This window comes from Lolium perenne, chromosome 2 (genome assembly GCF_019359855.2).
Source record: "Lolium perenne isolate Kyuss_39 chromosome 2, Kyuss_2.0, whole genome shotgun sequence".
Lineage (NCBI taxonomy): Eukaryota > Viridiplantae > Streptophyta > Magnoliopsida > Poales > Poaceae > Lolium > Lolium perenne.
The window spans coordinates 240,865,680-240,886,217 of NC_067245.2; the positions used below are offsets into that span (position 1 = coordinate 240,865,680).

Genomic DNA, 20,538 nt, shown 5'->3' on the forward strand with positions numbered 1-20,538 from the left:
CTCTCCGACCAATAACCAATAGCGGGATCTGGAGATCCATAATGGCTCCCACATATTCAACGATGACTTTAGTGATCGAATGAACCATTCACATATAATACCAATTCCCTTTGTCACGCGATATTTTACTTGTCCGAGGTTTGATCATCGGTATCTCTCTATACCTTGTTCAACCTCGTCTCCTGACAAGTACTCTTTACTCGTACCGTGGTATGTGGTCTCTTATGAACTTATTCATATGCTTGCAAGACATTAGACGACATTCCACCGAGAGGGCCCAGAGTATATCTATCCGTCATCGGGATGGACAAATCCCACTGTTGATCCATATGCCTCAACTCATACTTTCCGGATACTTAATCCCACCATTATAACCACCCATTTACGCAGTGGCGTTTGATGTAATCAAAGTACCTTTCCAGTATAAGTGATTTACATGATCTCATGGTCATAAGGACTAGGTAACTATGTAACGAAAGCTTATAGCAAATAACTTAATGACGTGATCTTATGCTACGCTTAATTGGGTGTGTCCATTACATCATTCATATAATGACATAACCTTATTATTAATAACATCCAATATTCATGATCACGAAACCATGATCATCTATTAATCAACAAGCTAGTTATACAAGAGGCTTACTAGGGACTCTTTGTTGTTCACATAACACACATGTATCAATGTTTCGGTTAATACAATTATAGCATGTTATGTAAACATTATCATAAACACAAAGATATATTATAATAACCATTTTATTATTGCCTCTTGGGCATATCTCCAACAGTCTCCCACTTGCACTAGAGTCAATAATCTAGTTTACATATGTAAAGATATAACACCTTGGCCTTCCGGTGCTTTATCATGTTTTGCTCACGAGAGAGGTTTTAGTCAACGGATCTGACACGCTCAGAAACGTATGTATTTTGCAATTCATTTGCGTCTTAACGCATCACTCATTTTCCAAATGAGTCGGCATTAAATATGTTTGGTCTTCTGGTGGAACCTTAATTCCGCAGTCTGAAATAAGTCACTAATATTGTCACATACAATATAGCTTCAAAGTTCTGACACTATCGGAACTACACCAAGTTCTCGAAGAACTTCTCGACTCAACATCCTCAGTCATTGTCAAAACAATGACATGCTTTGCCTATGTTTGTAGAATCCGTCACAACATTTAGATCTCATCTAAATCTAGCATAGATTTCATCTAGCTCTTTGTGCTACCTTTTAATCAACACTTATCCTAATTGAGATTTGAAATTCATTTTTATATGTGACCAAACAAATATCGGTGCAACATCTTACAGCGATTTGTTTGTCATTTCTCCATACAAAACTATATGTATATATATCCTTGGTTCTTCTTAAGTACTCAAGAATATTCTTACTGTTTTTCAATGATCATCACATGAATCATTTTGGTACATGCTCATAACATTTTTAAGAGCACAGGACATCTGATTGTGTACATATTATTCGTGATCTATAATCACTCATGTGTTTTTACTCATTGAGTGTAAGATACACTCAAGCCTTGTTAAAACTTCACATGATAAGAACATTTTATTAATATTTCTATATTGAACTACTTCAATATCCATTTTATGTACTTTGACTTAAACTTATAATGTATTTCAATCTATCTTCATAGATCTTGACACTTAAATTTGTTTCAGTCCATATCCTTTCATTGAAATTAATTCTCAATGAAACCTTTTTAATCAAGTATATAATTACATCATTTATAATCAACTATATGTCATCTATATAAAGTATTATAAATATGTCTCAGCGCTCCCACTTAATATCTTGCAAATGCAAGCATCTTCATCGTTTCTGATGAAATCAAAAACTCTTTGACTATTTCATCTGGTGAAGATTCCAACTCCGCGATACTTACTTCATCCAATTGAAGTTTGTATACCTATCTAGTATTCTACGGACTAGCAAAAACTCTTGGTCGTATCTTGTATACACCTTTAATACAAACTTCTGATAAGTAATGTATTTTGCCATCCTACTAGCATATCTCATAAAAGAAATATGTAGTGATTACTAGAATAATCCACATAGACTATAAGCATTGCTACGGAAGATCTAATCTTATCGTAGTCAACTCTTTGAACTTTGTCGTAAACAACTTTTCGACAAGTCGAGCTTCTTCAATGATATTTCATCCAAGTTCATCAATTTTATAGATCCATTTACTTTAAAAAAGTATTCATCTATCATGGATTTCATGGCGCATGGCCATTTTAACGGAGTCAGGGCCCATCACAACTTCTCTGTTTGTAGTTGGTTTATCATTGTTCAAAATCAATCCTTTGTCCACAAATCATTTATTTGATCACAAAGTAAACCATATCTACAAGGTTAAATAAGTACTTCGATCTCCATGGCTAAAACACTTTGTAGTCATGGAAGCCATGATCGTCGTGGCCGCTTCTGGAACCAATTTCCGATGCTGCGCTACTCTGATCATTATGCTCAGGTTCATAAACCTTATCAAGTTCTATTGTCCTCCCACTCAAAATACTTCGCTAGAAAACAATTTCTTGGAAATAAGCAAGTAACATTGACAAACACTTTTGTCTTTTACTTCATAGTGGAAAGAATTCCCAATCAATTCTTTGGGATAACCAACAAAGACATTTATCCGATTTTGGTTGAAAACTCTTAGACCAAAATTTAAAGAAAGGACTATTAGGGTTTATACCCATGCCATAACTTGTATGGTGTCATTTCAACGGATCATGATGATGCTCTATTTAGTGTAAAAGCGGTAGTCTCTAAAGCATAATCCACAAAAATATAATGGCATCAATATTTTATCTCATCATTGACCCAACAAGGTTTAGATACATCTCTCGGATATTCCATCATCACTATGATACTCCAAGAAACGTGAGTTGTAGAACAATTTCATAACTCTCTTAGATGTTCGCTAAAAATAGTAATTCAAATATTTCCACTATGATCCAATCATAGATATTTGACTTTTCTATTATGATGATTTCCACTTCATGCTGAAATTTATTTGAATCCATTCAAAATGTTTCAAACTTCTTCCTTATCGAATATATCCACAAATATATACTCAATTCATTGTTTGAAGTTTTCATGAAGTAGAAGAATCTCCCGCACACAACTATGCCCAGTGAACCATATACATCATCATGTATGTTTCCACTAAGTTAGCTGCCCGTTCAAACCTCGGCCTATGAACGGTATTTCAGTCATTCTTTTTAGAAGAGATTTGCAAGCACCAAATGATTCAAAAATCAAATGACTCCAATAATCCATTTGCATGGAGTTTCTTCATGCGTTCCTTTCCAACATGACCTAAATGGCGGTTCCACAAATAAGTGGAATTCAAATCATTTGCCTTACGGCATTTTAGCGTCAGTGTTATGTATGTGTGTTTCACCATTAAAATTTATAATAACTTATCCATCGTTCATGGAGTAATGTCATAATTTGAACAACTCATTGTTTTTATTTGACAAGAGCAAAATAACAATTATTAAGTTCTTTATTATAAATTCTAAGGGCTAGATAGAATGCCAACGATGAACATAATAACACTTTATTTTTGTTCCAGACGTGCATTCCTATCATATTCCTTGTCAGTCACTTAGGCCATTGTATTCTTGTATTGCGTTGTTTTGTATGACACTTCATACCAACCAATATGGTACAAATACCCAAGAATTTCATTGTGTGACCAAACGAGGAATACATCCATAACATGTATATCATTGATATACACCTGAGCTAGACTTTCTAGTCTTTTCTTTTCTTTCTGCCAAAATATCTTTTGTAATTTCTCTTTTAGCTTTCCTCATTATTCAGAAAATATTTCTCCTTCAATAACTTCTAGGTTTGTTGGTCAAATACCAATAACCTTGAGGTTCTTACTTTGAAGTTGATCATCATATGAATTTCAGATTTCACTATTAGTAACTTTGTAATATGATGAACAATTCCACTCATAATTTTATCCATCATATCATGACGACTTTTCGAGACCATGTCTGTACATGCTAGGCTCGTAAAGTTTAACCTCAGTATTCGCATGTGCAAATCTGGCTTGCACCCGTTGTAAGCACACGTAGAATCTATAACACCCGATCATCACGTGATGCTTCGAAACAACGAGTCTTAGCAACGGTGCATACTAAGGACAATCACTTCATGGATATGCGAATATCGTTAGTGCCCCAATAGTTGGAGGATTGGGACGCCTTGCGTCTTCAACCTTCGTACATTCCCATAAAACTTATGAGTTTATGTAGTCTCACCAAATTATATTCTATCATCTTGCAATAAGGTCTTAGATATCACATATATCTCATACCTTGATTATTTCTGAAAACTAAATTTTCAGCTCCTTACTTTTCAAACAGATTTGAACTTTAAGTTTCACGGAGACAAGATAACTTTAGGTACTAATTGAAACCATAGTTCTTTGAATTAACAATGTGAGGTTTACTAAAAGTTTGCAATAGGACTTAATCAATTCTTGATTCTTTAACAATACGGTACCAATCCGTAAAGTTTCTTGTCAGATTTTAACAGTATTTCTATCTCAATTACAAGACTTAGCGCATGGTAGAAAACGGATGCCAATACTACAAAATTAATTCAAAATACTACTCAGACTATGTTTATGATAATTAGTTCATGTTTTAATCTAATTACTAATGAACTCCCACTTCATACAACATCCCTCATAGTTGTTAAGTGGTACACGATCCACATCCACTACACCAAAACCGATCATCACGTGAGATGATGTAGCTTCAATGGTGAACATAAACATGTTGATCATATCATCCATATGACTCGTGTTCAACCTTTCGGTTTCCGTTGTCCCGAGGCCATGTCTGTACATGCTAGGCTCGTCAAGCAAACCCAAGTATTCCGCGTGTGCAACATGGCTTACACCCGTTGTATATGAACGTTGAGTCTATCACATCCGATCATCACGAGATGCTTCGAAACGACGAACCTTGGCAACGGTGCATACGAGGGAAGAACACTTTATTATCTTGATATTAATGTGAGGGATCATCTTATAATGCTACCGTCGCGATCTAAGCAAAATAAGATGCATAAAGGATTAACATCACATGCAATTCATATGTGATATGATATGGCCCTTTATTCTTTGCGCCTTCGATCTTCATCTCCAAAGCACGGACATGATCTCCATCATCAACGGGCATGATCTCCATCATCGTCGGCGTAGCGTCAAGGTCCATGGCGCCGTCTTCATGGTTGTTCACCTCATGTAGCAACTATTACAACTACTTTGAAATACTACTCAACATGAAATTTAAAGACAACCATAAGGCTCCTACCAGTTGCCACAATACAATAATGATCATCTCATACATATTCATCATCACATCATGGCCATATCACATCACCAAACCCTGCAAAAACAAGTTAGACGTCTCTAATTGGTTTGCATATTTTACGTGGTTTAGGGTTTTCGAGTAAGATCCAATCTACCTACGAACATGAACCACAACGGTGATACTAGTGTTGTCAATAGAAAGAGTAAATTGAATCTTCACTATGGTGGGAGAGACAGACACCCGCAAAGCCACTTATGCAATACAAGTTGCATGTCGAACGTGGAGCAAGTCTCATGAACGCGGTCATGTAAAGTTAGCCCGAGCCGCTTCATCCCACCATACCACAAGGATGCAAAGTACTCGAACTAAAGACAACATAAGCATCAACGCCCACAAAACAATTGTGTTCTACTCGTGCAACCATCTATGCATAGACCTGGCTCTGATACCACTGTAGGATAACGTTGCATAGAAAACAAAAAATTTCCTACCGCGAGAACGCAATCCAAGCCAAGATGCAATCTAGAAGATGGGAGCAACGAGGGGATGATCGAGTCTCACCCTTGAAGAGTTCCAAAGCCTACAAGATGAGGCTCTTGTTGCTGCGGTAGACGATCACTTGCAGCTTGCAAAAGCGCGTAGAAGATCTTGATCACGGCGCCACAATCGGGCAGCACCTCCGTACTCGGTCACCCGTTCGGTGTTGATGAAGACGACGTCCTTCTCCCCGTTCCAGCGGGCAGCGGAAGTAGTAGCTCCTCCTTGAATCCGGCAGCATGACGGCGTGGTGGCGGTGGCGATGGAGAACTCCGGCGGAGCTTCGCTAAGCTATGCGGGAGAGGTGGAGGAGAGGGGGGCGGCTAGGGTTTGGAAAAGGGGTGGCCGGCCACTATGGGGTGCGGCCTCCTTGAGGGCTTGTGGTGGCCGGCCCCCTCCCCTATGCCCCTCATTATATAGGTGGAACCCCCAAGTGTTGGACTACAAGTCTTCGAATAAGACCCCAACCCAAAATTTCCATGTAGTAGGGAAACCTACCCAAGGTGGGACTCCCACCCAAGTGGGATTCCCACCCTTCCATGGGGGGGAGGTGGCCGGCCACCTTAGGTGGAGTCCACCTGGGACTCCACCCCTAGGGTTGGCCGGCCATGGTTGGTGGAGTCCCTTCGGGACTCCGCCTTCCAAAGTGATTTCTTCCGGACTTTTCTAGAACCTTCTAGAACCTTCCATAAATGCACCGGATCATTTCCAAACTTGGAATATGACTTCCTATATATGAATCTTATTCTCCGGACCATTCCGGAACTCCTCGTGATGTCCGGGATCCCATTCGAGACTTCGAACAATACTTCGAACTCCATTCCATATTCAAGTTCTACTATTACAACATCAAACCTTAAGTGTGTCACCCTACGATTCGCGAACTATGTGGACATGGGTGAGAACTCTCTCCGACCAATAACCAATAGCGGGATCTGGAGATCCATAATGGCTCCCACATATTCAACGATGACTTTAGTGATCGAATGAACCATTCACATATAATACCAATTCCCTTTGTCACGCGATATTTTACTTGTCCGAGGTTTGATCATCGGTATCTCTCTATACCTTGTTCAACCTCGTCTCCTGACAAGTACTCTTTACTCGTACCGTGGTATGTGGTCTCTTATGAACTTATTCATATGCTTGCAAGACATTAGACGACATTCCACCGAGAGGGCCCAGAGTATATCTATCCGTCATCGGGATGGACAAATCCCACTGTTGATCCATATGCCTCAACTCATACTTTCCGGATACTTAATCCCACCATTATAACCACCCATTTACGCAGTGGCGTTTGATGTAATCAAAGTACCTTTCCAGTATAAGTGATTTACATGATCTCATGGTCATAAGGACTAGGTAACTATGTAACGAAAGCTTATAGCAAATAACTTAATGACGTGATCTTATGCTACGCTTAATTGGGTGTGTCCATTACATCATTCATATAATGACATAACCTTATTATTAATAACATCCAATATTCATGATCACGAAACCATGATCATCTATTAATCAACAAGCTAGTTATACAAGAGGCTTACTAGGGACTCTTTGTTGTTCACATAACACACATGTATCAATGTTTCGGTTAATACAATTATAGCATGTTATGTAAACATTATCATAAACACAAAGATATATTATAATAACCATTTTATTATTGCCTCTTGGGCATATCTCCAACAGCAACCATAAGAGAAATTTCCATATGCATGAGAAAAAAATAATGGCACGGGCTAGAATATCCTATAGCCACTCAAGCCACCTAGTTCATTATAGCTCCACAAACCATCAACTTATGGGTTATTATCCAAAGCCATTTATATTCAACCCATTAAAGTTTCTTCACATTTAAAGGACATGGGAAGATCATAGTGGCAATCCAGAAGATCACCTACTATAACCTAACTCAATCTATTTTTAAAGCCATTGTAATCCACACTTTATACCAAGCATGGATTTCCAAAATGGATCAAACCATTTGATAGCACAAACAAAGAAAACATCAAAGATATTAACCATATGCTAGCCATAGATCATTCAAACATTCTCTACTTCCCTTCCTTAATAAAGAATTAAGGAAGAGAAAGTGTAAGATTTCCAAATTTTGCATGACACATCAAGGAATGAAATAACATAGTAATAATATATCTACAAGTAATAAAGGATGACTTTTAACATTACACAATAGATAAGTACAACAACAACATTAGGCAGGAACTAGGAAATAGAAGCTTAATCAATGAATACAACAATTAATCCAATACTTAACACTAAAAAAGGCAACAATAATTACTAAGGAAAGCTATGCTAACACAAATTAGTGGATTAGCCATGACTGAATAGAAGCTGAAAGTTCAGAGATGGTAAACCTAGAGGGGGTGAATAGGTTTCTACAGATTTTAATTCTTTCTTTGCAATATTAGGCTTTGTGGAATATAAAGATGAGCCTAATGCAAACTAGGTGAAACAACCTATATGAGAATACAAGTAACTCAAGCACGAAGGCTCTCACATGCAGTTATATCACAAGCAAGGAGTTCGGTTAGAGATAACCGATAGCACGCGGAGACAAGGATGTATTCCCGTGTTCCCTTCCTTTGCAAGAAGGTATGTCACGTTTGGAGGGGTGGAGGTCCCACGAAGGATTCCACACGCCACGAAGGCTCACCCTATTCTCCGGAGCCTATCCCATGAAGGAATAGATCTCTCACTTGTGGTAGACTTTGAGGTAGCCTCCAAACCTTCACAATCTTGTCAGGAGCAAATCCACAGCCCGGATGCTTCCGGACCACTCTTGCCCACCTAGGGTTTCCAAGGAACCCTAGAGAGCAAGCTTCTTGATGAATACAAGGGGGAATGAGATTTGGCTTGGTAGAACAGTAGATCGGGTCCTCCTCTATCGTTTCCCCGGAGGAATTTGAGTTTGGGTGGAGGAGGAGGGAGATCTGAGCCTTTTGGTGTTTCTAGCAATGGAGTACGAGAGAGAGAGAGCTCAAGAACAGCTTGTAGTGTAGTGCCTACCCCTTCAGAGGTAGCATAAGGGGTATATATAGTGTCACTTGAAATATGGCCGTTGTGAACTTGCCAACTCAGCTTTCTCCCGAGATTCCCAGTCAACCGGACCACAGACCGGAGCGTCCGGCGCAGGGGCCGGTCGGACCGGGCCAGGGATCGGACCCGCCGGTCCAAACCGGGCGGCAGACCGGACCCCAACCGGAGCCTCGAAGTGTCGCGCAGCACTCCCTTCGGTTGGCATCAGCGCCGAGCCCGGGCGCCCGGTCGAGCGTCCGGTCCAACCGGGCCAGGGGACCGGACCCGCCGGTCCAAACCGGGCGGCAGACCGGACCCTGACCGGGGGCAGCTCCGTATCTTCCAAGACGTCTCCCGGAAGGCATCGGCGCGAGGGGCCGGTTGGCGCCGGAGCGCCCGGCCGTGCGCCCGGTCGACCGGGCGGCAGACCGGAACCGGCCGGCGCATGGGCCGGTCCAACCGGGCCTCTGACCGGCTGGATGCTGTAGACCCCTTTTTGATTGTTGTCGAAGTGGGGTGTCTCCTTTAGACTTCTTGTTCCTTTGATACACCATTTATGCCTCTTTGGCTAAGACCTGGGATTATCCTTTCAAACATGTATTAGGCCAAATACTCTAGCACGGTGTCATTGTTACCAAAATAATGGATAAGGGTAAAATACCCTTACAGAAGCAACAAGTTGAGGTAGTACACAAAATCCATGAACACATAGAGATTCATTCAATCACACACAAGCATCAATAGCAGTTAATCCAACATATCATAGAACTCTAAAATAAAAACCTTAACCCTAGCAGCTAGTATGAAATAGACAAGAAATCAAAGCTGTGAGAGAGGTTATGCAGAGAAGAGGGGAGAAGGATCTTACATCGCCCGATGGCCGTAACAAGGCATGGTGAGGCAGTGCTCAAGCGACCATGACCAGTGCATTGAACCGGGGACGGAGCCGATGTTACGTCGGCGACACCAGGATGGTGGACAAGCCCAAAAGCACCACGAGACCCCAGCACCTCAGCAGCCAAGGAGAAGCCAAGCACAACATCACCCCGAGACCCTAGGGTTTGGAAGGGGCGTGCGAGGTTGAGGATGGAATAGAAAATCATCACGACGCGGACATAATCAAAGAGCATCGAGAGAGGCGTCGATTGTGACCCATGGCTGCGGCGGAGATGGTCGGAGCTGGTCCAAGCAGCACGGCGAAGACGAGGTGGCACAGTCACATGCGCCATCGCGGGCGCGAAATAGAGGAGAGTGAGCCAAGGGGGAGTGAGAGGGTGGCTCAGTCGGTAGGCCAACCCGAGCCAGCCAACTCGACCTAACCTTGAAGAGGTGGCTCTAACCGGTGGGGCCCGCGCCCATATTTGTTTTAAAGGAAAGAAATCCAGGATATTCCAAAAAGACTCGTTTTCCACTCAAACAAATCAAGAAAAAATACCTAAAAACCCTAGAGAATTATTCTAATACAATAAAATTATAAACCAATGGAAGAAAATGATTTTAGATTAACAAAAATCATTTGTATATTCTAATTATTTGAAAATAAACCATCTTTTTCAAAAGGGGTCTTCTATTTCAAATGAAAAGAAGAAAATCTTTAGTATATTAAAAGGTATTAATTTTAATTAAATTTCATAAAAAAAGACTAAATGATTCATTTAAATTAAATAAACCTTATTTAAATGGATTTAATATTTCAGAAATCATTATTTAAAAGCCAAAAATGTTTTAATTATTGTAAAATAGTTACAAATTCAAAAGGGGTAAAACACACAAAGAAGACCAGTGCACTTATATGCATAGTAACATCTACTTTTCAAACCCGATGTCATGTGTCAGTTTCAGAATTTGTTCAAGGTCAACCCGTTCTGGTAAGGAACTAAGAACGTGTCAGGAAATAAACTCCATGAAATTTTGATCAACCTGTGAAGACCGGCGGACATAATTTTTCAGAATAAAAACAATCTTTTCAAGAAATGTTTGCCAAACATGCATATGTCTGTGATTTCCTGATCAATGGCATTAGCTAGTGCATCAGATACCATTTTCTTTAAGTTAATCTTGTTGAGTACTCTCAAACTCACCCTTTTACTTTGAAACACACTTGCTGAGACGAACGAAGGAGACTACACTGACGCACCGGAGGCAGCTATGAGGTCATCTACAAGGAACTCGGTCTTTCCGAAGGATTTGAAGGCATAGACTATGGCATTCTCTAAGGGGTTGAGGAGGTCGATACTAAGCAGTAGTTAGTCTCGAGTAATATATAGTAGCTAAGCCGAGCAGCCTAGAACCTCAAATAAGTTACTCAGCTCTTAAGATGTTTAGTTCATTACTTCTGCTAGCTGTTAAGTTGTTTCAAATAGAGTTGGAGAATGAGTGATATCCTTACTAGGCTGATGAGGATATCGAAGAGTTTGTATTCTTTTAGCTTGTACTAATAAATGTTTGATATTCATAATCGAAATGATTATTTTGTACCACTCCCAGGGATGTCATACTTGTGAATAAGTACTTTCACAAGTGTTATATCAACGACATGCATATTACAACATGCAGTGGTATGCTGGGTCACGAAATGTGTCGGCCCAAGAGAACGCGCCGCGGCGAGTGTACAACACACAACAAGCGTTATATGGGGTTTCTGATGGTCGTGTCTCACCACCGGGACGTCTTCGTCCTAAATGGTCTTTAATCCAACTTTAAGCCACGTTTAGCCCTATGAAAAACTTTTAAACATCTATGTCTTGTTTTATCACGCCACTTGGACCGGCTTATTTAGGCCACTACAAACTAGTTGGGTTCTGAAATGACTTAGCCATTTCTGGACCAAAAATACCTATGTCACATCATTTAGTTTGGCTAGTTTTCAAAGATCTTGGACCCTCTACGAATATTCTCGAACGCTCTGCGTAAACAAAAATAAGTCACGTCATTTTTTTCGAAATGGAGGGATTTCCCCAGCCTCTGCATTGAAATGAGCCTTACAAGAAAAAACATCAATCAAACCGAAGCCACCTTCTTGGCGATAAGAATCGCTACACCTACAAACTTGATGAAGGGGCTGGCCATGATAAGAGCCATATGCCATGACCTTCCACCAACGTGCATCATTTAAAACCGGACCGCCGTACCGGTCTAAGGGATTATTAGTATGCACCTCATGCACATGCTACATAAGTTGCCGCCATGGTATTCCGTAGCCCATATTCAGGACATGGATCTCCGTGTTGATCTTGTCGGACCTTTCGTCGATGTTGCCACGACGCAACACAGTGCCACCACCATGCACGTGTCTAACATCACGCGCCACCGTTGAGGCCCCGCTGTGCCATGCCGCAAAGACTCGTCGTCGTTGATACACTAGAAACAAACACTGCTCCGCCATGAGCCCATCCAGTTGTCCCTGGCGGCGATGCACACCTCCAAGAATTCATCTCTTCAAAAAGTGATGATCTTAATGGACATGAAGCAACCTATAGAAGATTCCTTCATATACAAATTAATGAAAATATTAGTCCACATAGTTCGACATTAATTAGCAAAACAACATGTTAGGCACCGTGCTTTTTAACACTTTTGTTTTTTTGAAATTTGGTTATTTGCCACATTGACCGTCACATTTCATTTCGGTGACACATGATGTGTCAAATACCAAATCGCAAAGAAGAATAAGGCAAATTATTAAATCCCCTGAAAACAAGAGGAGTTCCTGGATTCTCCTTCCATCGGTGCTGGGCTGCTGGCCTCTCTTGTGAAAACACACACCAACACAATGCTAGAAATCTGGTGACTGCTCAAGGTTGCACCGGTACAAGCTAACCACTACATATCCATGTATATAGTTGATCGCCAAGTGGAACCACATGTCACTAATCACCAGCGCATTACAACATTAGGTAGGCGGAGCGGTTGATTGCTTACTACTTTTCTCCCAAAGAACTGAGACCGGTGCGCCACTGGCCGTCCGTTCTGGACGGAGATGGCATAGTTTAGTCGCGCATGAGACAAATGCCGACCATGGCGTTTGGTCACACACACTCTGCCGTTAGTGGATTAATTAATTTTAGTGCTGCCAGCGCACCATTCCTGTTGGTTGACTTCATGTGCTGTGGATCATCCACAGTGGACGGGTTTTTTTTTTTTTTTTGAAACGAGGCAAAAGCTTTGCCTTTTCATTGATATAGGAGAAAAAGAGTTGGCCCGTTTATGAGGAAAACTGGCCCTCCAAAACCGTACAACACGACACCACACGCCAGCCCCGAGGCTGCGCTCCACACGGGTCGACGACCAACCAGGTCGACACCACACCTCAACGCAACAGGCGGAGGCGAAAAGACCGGAGCCACCGCTCCAACTACCACACCGACCCCGAGGCCGCGTCCCACCTGGCCGAAGACTAACCCGCCTCCACCGAACCGCCAAAACACTCCACAAACCCCTCTATCCAATGGACGTCCAAAGCGAGGCCCCAAGAGGCAAAGCGACACCAGAGCGCCGCCCTCGCCCGATCCCGTGAGGGATCTAGGGTTTCCCCCGGAGAGCCCGGGCGGAGATCAAGAGACATCCGCTTCGACGACGCCTTCAAGAAGGAAGCGGCGCCCACGGGCGTCACTGTCGTCGGTCCTGGCCGACCGCCAAGACAGAGCTTTCGCCCAGCGAAGAGTCCCAAGAAACTCGCGCCCGCCCAAAAGAGGACCGGCACAGTGGACGGGTTTTTAGCAGGTGACGGCAGACATACGGAAGAAAGGAACAAATGAGATGTTGCCGCAGCGATGTGTGGCAGCTTTAAACGCTTGATGGCGCCACGCAATCACGCACCATTTGCTAATCAAGGCGGGTCGATCCTGAGCTCGGGTGCCGGCTGGTCTAAGCATCGTGGTCACATCGAGTGATTAAGCATGGGGCGACAGGGAAGCGCACTATGCATGTATGTACCACTAATCGGCCCGGTAGCGCCATGCAGCTGCGTACGTAACTGAGAGTATGACACGCAAAGCTGGCTTAGATGGAGTTGATTTCCCACAGGGGATTAAGGATACATTTGGTTTGCAGCCAATCCCAACCACACCAAAATTTTGGCTTGCCCGTGCCATTTGGTGGCCGTTTGGATCAGCGCCAAAAATTTGGCTCGACCTAGCACACCCTGAATGTCCCAGTGTTATTTGCGCCAACCTGTGGGCGTGCCGTGGGCGCAGAAAACGATCGCCAAAATTTTGGTCATGCCAATATTTTGGTGGGGCAAGTTGGGGCTCAAACCAAACAGACCCTAAGCGCCTATGGGGAGTCCATGTCAATCGGATCTCCAAGAACCGGCGATAAATCTTGTCCGCCTTTCAAACTTCCGGATGCATAAAAACTTCTTCAAAGAGTTCCATTTGATTTTTTATTAGGCCGGTCATACAGGGGATTAAGCGCCTATGGGGAGTCCACCATGTCATGCATATAACACTAATCTATATTACTACCCTTATGCAGGTCATACTGTAGACCAAGGTTTCTAAATCTTGAATATTTGAGCCGGTCATACTGTAGACCAAGGTTTCTAAATCTTGAATATCTCATGATGTTATTTTAGAAGTTGACATTGTACTGCAGTGAATATTGGTTTAATTTTCTTTATAATAAAGCATGAAAAACTAGTGATTCAGCACATCTTGGAGTCGCTTGGAAAGCTCATGTGATTCATGACCTACATGTTTCCTAACGTCTCTTTGCAAAGGTTTGGGGTAGTAAACTGAAATCGAGATTGCTGAAGGCAGCTTTAGTTACCTGAAACGTAGTGTATGTACAAGATCAACCACAAGTTCACTAGTTCAGGACTCATAAACTGCTAACCTGGATGTCTTAGCGGAGTCACAGACATAACTTCCCTGCGAAGGTTGGAATGCACTGAAATAAGCCTGCTACCGACCAATCAAAGATTCAAAGTGGACCAGGTCACCTTCACTGAGATCAACCCAAAACCAGTCTTTATCTCTTGAGTAGCACGACCATGGTTGTTCGCTTTGAAGGAGCAACAATGTTCAGCTGAACTGGATGACTCCGCGCCTACCTTGAACTTCAAATCCATCCAAGAATCCTCCATCACAGCAACCACAGACCTATTCAAGCCGCGTGGCTCACCAATACCACCATCAAAGAGTTTGAGTTCCTCATTCAACCCACGGATAAAACAAATTAGACACAAATTAAAACTGCTATGCACTTCTGAAATGACAACTTCTACAGACGCCTCAACTGCTTGTTCAAGACATGATGCAGTTAAGTCAACTGCGCCATAATCGCCATGGATGCGATTTGTGAATGTGCAACGATCCCATAAGGCCACTCCGTCTATGTCTGATACACCATCGATCAGTTGTAAATCATCCTTTTCCTGTTCACCTGTCTTGATCCTCATGTCGAATTCGATTAGAGTAGAGCCACACAAGTCTATCCCTCGCTTAGGGCCAGCCATGTTGATCAGAGAACCCTACAAAAAGATTGTTTAGCAGATCTTCATATAAATACAGAAATATCTAAAGCTAAATACTTGTTATATGCTGTTTCACTTGAACAATATTTAGTTTCAAGGATTGTTTTTATTGATGGGCAAGATCGTTTTCATGTATCACCCTGAATGGTTGCAAAGTGCATATAAGTGTTAAGAGTGAAAACTGGCCCCCACCTACCAGAAGTTGTTTTAGATCCCAAACTCAAAAAAACTCAAAAGCTACTTTTTCAAAACTCATAAAAATCTGAAAAAAATGCAAGTTCTGGGAGAACAGGCTTATCCAGCCAAATAAAGACCATGGCAGGCAAAACCTAGGTTATCAGACACCAAGCACAAACAGTTTCCCTTGATTTCTTGAACTGATCATGTATGGCCCTGTACTCTATCAAGAAAAGTCATTTGTATATGCCGCCTCTTGCCCCAACTATTACAACTAGTTGTTACTACATTATTTCTATAAGATTGATTGTAAACTACTAGCCTGGTTACTATACAGTGAACTTGTTTAAATGGCAAGAAATTTCTTTCCTGATTATTAGGTATCGTGAGGGTAGAAATCTTTGAATCATCTTGTTCATAAGTTTTTTTATGCTTCAAGAACAAAGATGAATAGATAAATTCGTTTTTGAAGCCAATGCTTCAATCTTCGACCCAAAACTTTGTTTTATTTTGTGGAGCTATATAAACTAACATAAAATATAGTTTTCTTTCATCTTGAAAAATATGTTGTTATTCTTTCCTGTCAAGGAAAATTAATGTATTATTGGGTTCTGTATTTTGTGTGCACTATTATCTTCATCGCCCTTTCATGTCTAAATCCTGGCTCTAACCCGGCCGCTATTCATTTGGTCTTTTTAATTCCAAATATTCATATAAGCTTGTTGAAATAACAAGACAAAATAATGACTTTGTACTGAAGGGACCATTCATTCTATGCATCTTCATATGCCAAAAAACAAAACAGTATCAACTTTTTGTGGTGTGCTAATTAGCAACCAAGAGTCCAAAACTATTCAGGTTGGTTTTGTTTGGAACGTGATACTCACTTAGTTTCATAATTCAGATCTATTACCATAGTAAATCATAACTTCAAATATGAGTCTTGGCATAGTAGTGGCGTATAATCCAAAGTATTATTCTGCAACTTTTGGACAGATTAACCACATGGAAGAATATTTAATGATGCAAAAGAGATCAAGTGGTTCTATATAACTGCAGATGAGTATGGGTGTCCACCTGCTCCACGACGATGGGATCGTCCCTGCTAACATTGACAATATAATTAAGCAATGGATCCAAACCATCCCGTGCTGCTACGTATCCATACAACTCTACTGAGCCACCATCCACATAAAGTTTAGCCAACTTTAATGAAAAAACCTGCAACATACAACAAGGTGGATGCATCACACAAATTCCATCACGGATGATGCAATTTGTGGCATCTGATAACATCGTTGCCTCGAACCGAGCTTCAAAAAAATACAAGTTATAATGCAATCTGGACAATGCAGTAAACAAATATTTGCCATACAAAAAGTAAACATGGAGCCGAAGGATTCCATGGCCGTATTCAAATTTTTTGTTTTCATCTAAGGGAAAAATATCTACGTTTCTTTTTACTAGGATTTTTTCAGCCTAAGAAAATTTAGTTAGAAAAAAATCACCTTACAAAGAAAAAACATTTTACTCTACGAAAATATTTCATAACCGCTATTCGCTTCACTTTACCCAAGAATTACTAAAACAGGTCATTTAAACCCTTAGTAATAAAAAATTGTTCTCTTATTAGAATCCTCTTTTAAGAGGATTTATTTTCGGGTGGTAGATAACATCATACCCTACTTATAAAATGTTTTCGTATTTTTTCATGACTATTTGCATCAGTTGGGAGCACCTAGACCTATTTAACACTCAGGATACAGAACTGTATACGGAAAATAATTAAAGATAATGAACAAATTAAGTAGCATAGGGCATAATGTCACCTAACACAACACCAGATTTCTACCTAAGATGGAGATAAGGCGCGGTAGTTAGTTGTCTCCTACTTTTGCAAAAACTAACAAATGCAACCCTTGAGTACCACTAGACGAGATTCCCTTCTATCTATGGCAATGCACCGGCAAATAAATTAGAAAAAGTAAAGCAAAATTAACCTTAAGATGTCGACAGAGAATTATCAGTTGAAACTATAGCTTGAAAATGTGCTACTACTAGCAAATAGAAATAGGGAAAGAGATATTGATCACTTACTTTCAGTACGGTCAGCAATATTGTAGTTTTTTTTCCACATATGAGTGGCCCTGTATATAGAACCATCACGGTGCCTACTTTCCGGAAGTATATCCATAGGAATTACATCGTCGACATGGTAACGAGGATACATCGGTGCATCAGAACTCTCATTCATCTTTGTATTCGTGATCACATCTTCTTTGTCATCGTCACTGACGAAAGCTTCCCCTGTGTGGCCCATGGTTGCGCTCCTGTCTTCCTCACACCCAGAGGTGTCCACAATGTTTCCACGCGCATCGTGTTTGCCCGCTATAACATCTATAACCTCAAAGGTAGTTCTACAATCATCTTCGTCCCCATTAATTGCAACCATGTCGGTCCTCCTCTCATATTCACCATTGGCAAGACGGCTATCGCCATAACGAGCAATGAACTGATTGGGTGTGCCCCTCGTCTCTATGATGCCTTGGGTGATAGCAGAACTTTTGCTGGTACAAGAGGCGAGAAATCTCCTGTCTGGCTCATTAGCTTTTTCTCCACAGGTAATGGCCATGTTCCGAGAACCATGAGGAAATCTATCACCAAAAAACATAGAAGCTAATCTCAAAATCCAACGATCATATTCGGCCCTTCTTCTCTGGGATTAACTAAAAGATTTTCAAACTAATTGAAGGCGCAAACATTAGCATCCTCATAGCACATAAACGTACCGGGAAATACCACGTGCAGGTGAATTGGGAGCCACCATGAGTCGGAAAACTCGTCGCGAGAGCGCCGGTGGCCACCAGTGACACGGAGGAGACGCCATGGGATAGAGGAGAGCAGGAGAGGTAGAAACGCCAGGTCGCCGTAGAAGAGAAAGAACGGAGTGGAGAATTTGCATCTGAGCGCGCAGTGGCCGGCAGGGTCGGCCGGTGGGGGTCGCTGAACGCCACGGCGGACTGTCTTCTTTCGATGAGGAACTGTGTCTTCTAGATCTCTGCTGCGTAGGGGTTTCCGTCTGCAAGTGGGGAAAAATTCTGGAGCAAATTGGGAACGAGGCCGACCCACCCACGCAAAAACCAACATCGCGCTGACTATTGCTCTAGCTCTGGTCTCGGTGGCCCATCGGGCCTGCTGGGTCGGCCCGTCGGTGTGGGTGATGTGTAGATGGAGTATTTTCTCCCTCGAAGAAAAAGATGGAGTATATTTCCCGGACAGGAATTTTGTGCCCATGGGCACGAGTGCTCTCTTCACTTTTATCTTTTTTTAAAAAATAAAAACTCTCACTTTTATGTTTTTAAAAATTATGGCGTTAAATATGTAGATAGATATGTTTATCAAAAGCGTATGCAAAATCCCGGTAAAAGATACTTTAAATTTTGGGAAATACAAAAAAAAAACAAATTTCTGTCTTTTTCCTATTGTCTAAAATACAAAGTATTTTAAACGGGACTTTTTTTTGCATACACCCCGTCCGTATATATCTATCTATATATTTATTGTCATAATTTTTTGAGAGTTAGAAACATGAAATTTTAGAATTTTCAAAATCTGAAAGGGAGGAGAGCACTGGTGCCCATGTGTCAAATACACTTCCGGGGCATCACCTTGAATTCAAAAAGCCGGTCCTTCAGGCTGTTTTGTAGATACCCTCTTCCTTTCATTCTTATTTGGTAATAACCAGCCCTCAAATCTATCTTAGTTCACACCTCATCCAAAAGTGCCGGTCTTCTATGATAGGAATGGGGGTATTTTGAAAACATGGTTGCTGCATTTAGTTTTCAATAGTAGAAACATATTCTCCAGGTTCCATCTTTCTTCAATTCAACACCAGAGCTGATTCAATAGCTGCTCCAATCCGTTTAAGAAAGGAAAGAAGGGTTATATTTCCCCTGTTCATAATGGGTGGATATCAAAAAAAATACAAAAGGATTTTTATTAGAGTTTTCACTTTTAAAAAAAATTATGCCACATTTGTTTTTGTTTAGTTGGAAAGAGAGAGAAGGAAAAAAATGAACATGGGATGCACCAGCCAACCAACATCGCAAGCAAAAGGAGGGTACTTTTCCTTAGCTAGGGATGGCTTCCTAGAATTTAGCGGGAGGCTATATTTATACGAGTTGATTTTTACTGAATATTTTTTAGGCCATGGAATTTCACGCTTGGAGTTTCCTAGAAAAAAATCATGAATACATAAAACTGAAAGTATGGTTTGAACATTCCTTTTTTTTCTATCATGGAGTTCCACCACTCTTAATCTTGGATCATTTTTTTCCTATTCCTTAGCACAGACACATAAAAATGAAAATATGAAATGTGTTCTTGTTTGTGGTGACCCTGCATACCACTGCATGTTGTAGTATGCCAGTCGTTGATATAACATTCACGAAGTACCATTCCGCAAATATTACATCCCTCAGAGTAGTACAACAGAACATAGCAGGTCCATAACTCATTCATTTATTATTACAAGCATAATGTACATATCATCTCGGAGCTCCTCTTGGGTCCTAAGAGGGATACTCCTGGGTTCGAGGCGAACCCAACTTAACTTATAATACATGAGTCTTACTAAGTTATACATTTATTCCCACGAGCAGTTAAGTACTAAGAGTTCGTACTGCTCGGTTACTACTACTACTTAATGGTCTAAGCTTGCTCTCCTCCGAAACCCTCCCCGGTTCTGTAGACTATAAGGTAGTCTACACCTTCGACACCTCCAGAGAGGTCTGGTTCTTCATAGCCGATGATGTCGGCTCCGTCAGAGTTGTCGTTGTCCTCCTCCAGATGGTTCAGACAATCTAAGCAGGGGATTTAAGAGTGCTTTGAGTACGAGCGTACTCAACAAGTTCATTATAGAAAAGAGGTGT

General features: G+C 41.2%; 1 protein-coding gene across 1 annotated transcript; it reads right to left on the reverse strand.

Annotated features, from left to right (window-relative positions):
- Positions 1-14,701: 14,701 nt before the first annotated feature.
- On the reverse strand, positions 14,702-18,688 carry LOC127335395 (uncharacterized). Its single transcript, XM_051362051.2, has 4 exons — positions 18,397-18,688; positions 17,705-18,261; positions 16,685-16,920; positions 14,702-15,427 (listed from the first exon to the last, which is right to left on the reverse strand). The coding sequence occupies exons 1-4, from the start codon at positions 18,567-18,569 to the stop codon at positions 14,870-14,872; spliced, it is 1,524 nt and encodes a 507-aa protein (XP_051218011.1). The 5' UTR covers positions 18,570-18,688; the 3' UTR covers positions 14,702-14,869.
- Between the last annotated feature and the right edge of the window lie 1,850 nt (positions 18,689-20,538).

Bases quoted from the DNA above. Each gene is read 5' to 3' on its own strand.
- LOC127335395 (XM_051362051.2), bottom strand. From the start codon at position 18,569: ATGCAAATTCTCCACTCCGTTCTTTCTCTTCTACGGCGACCTGGCGTT. The intron at 18,262-18,396 runs GTACGTTTATGT...TTTTGGTGATAG, and splicing joins CCTGCACGTGGTATTTCCCG to ATTTCCTCATGGTTCTCGGA. The intron at 15,428-16,684 runs GTGGACACCCAT...ATCTTTTTGTAG, and splicing joins ATCCCATCGTCGTGGAGCAG to GGTTCTCTGATCAACATGGC.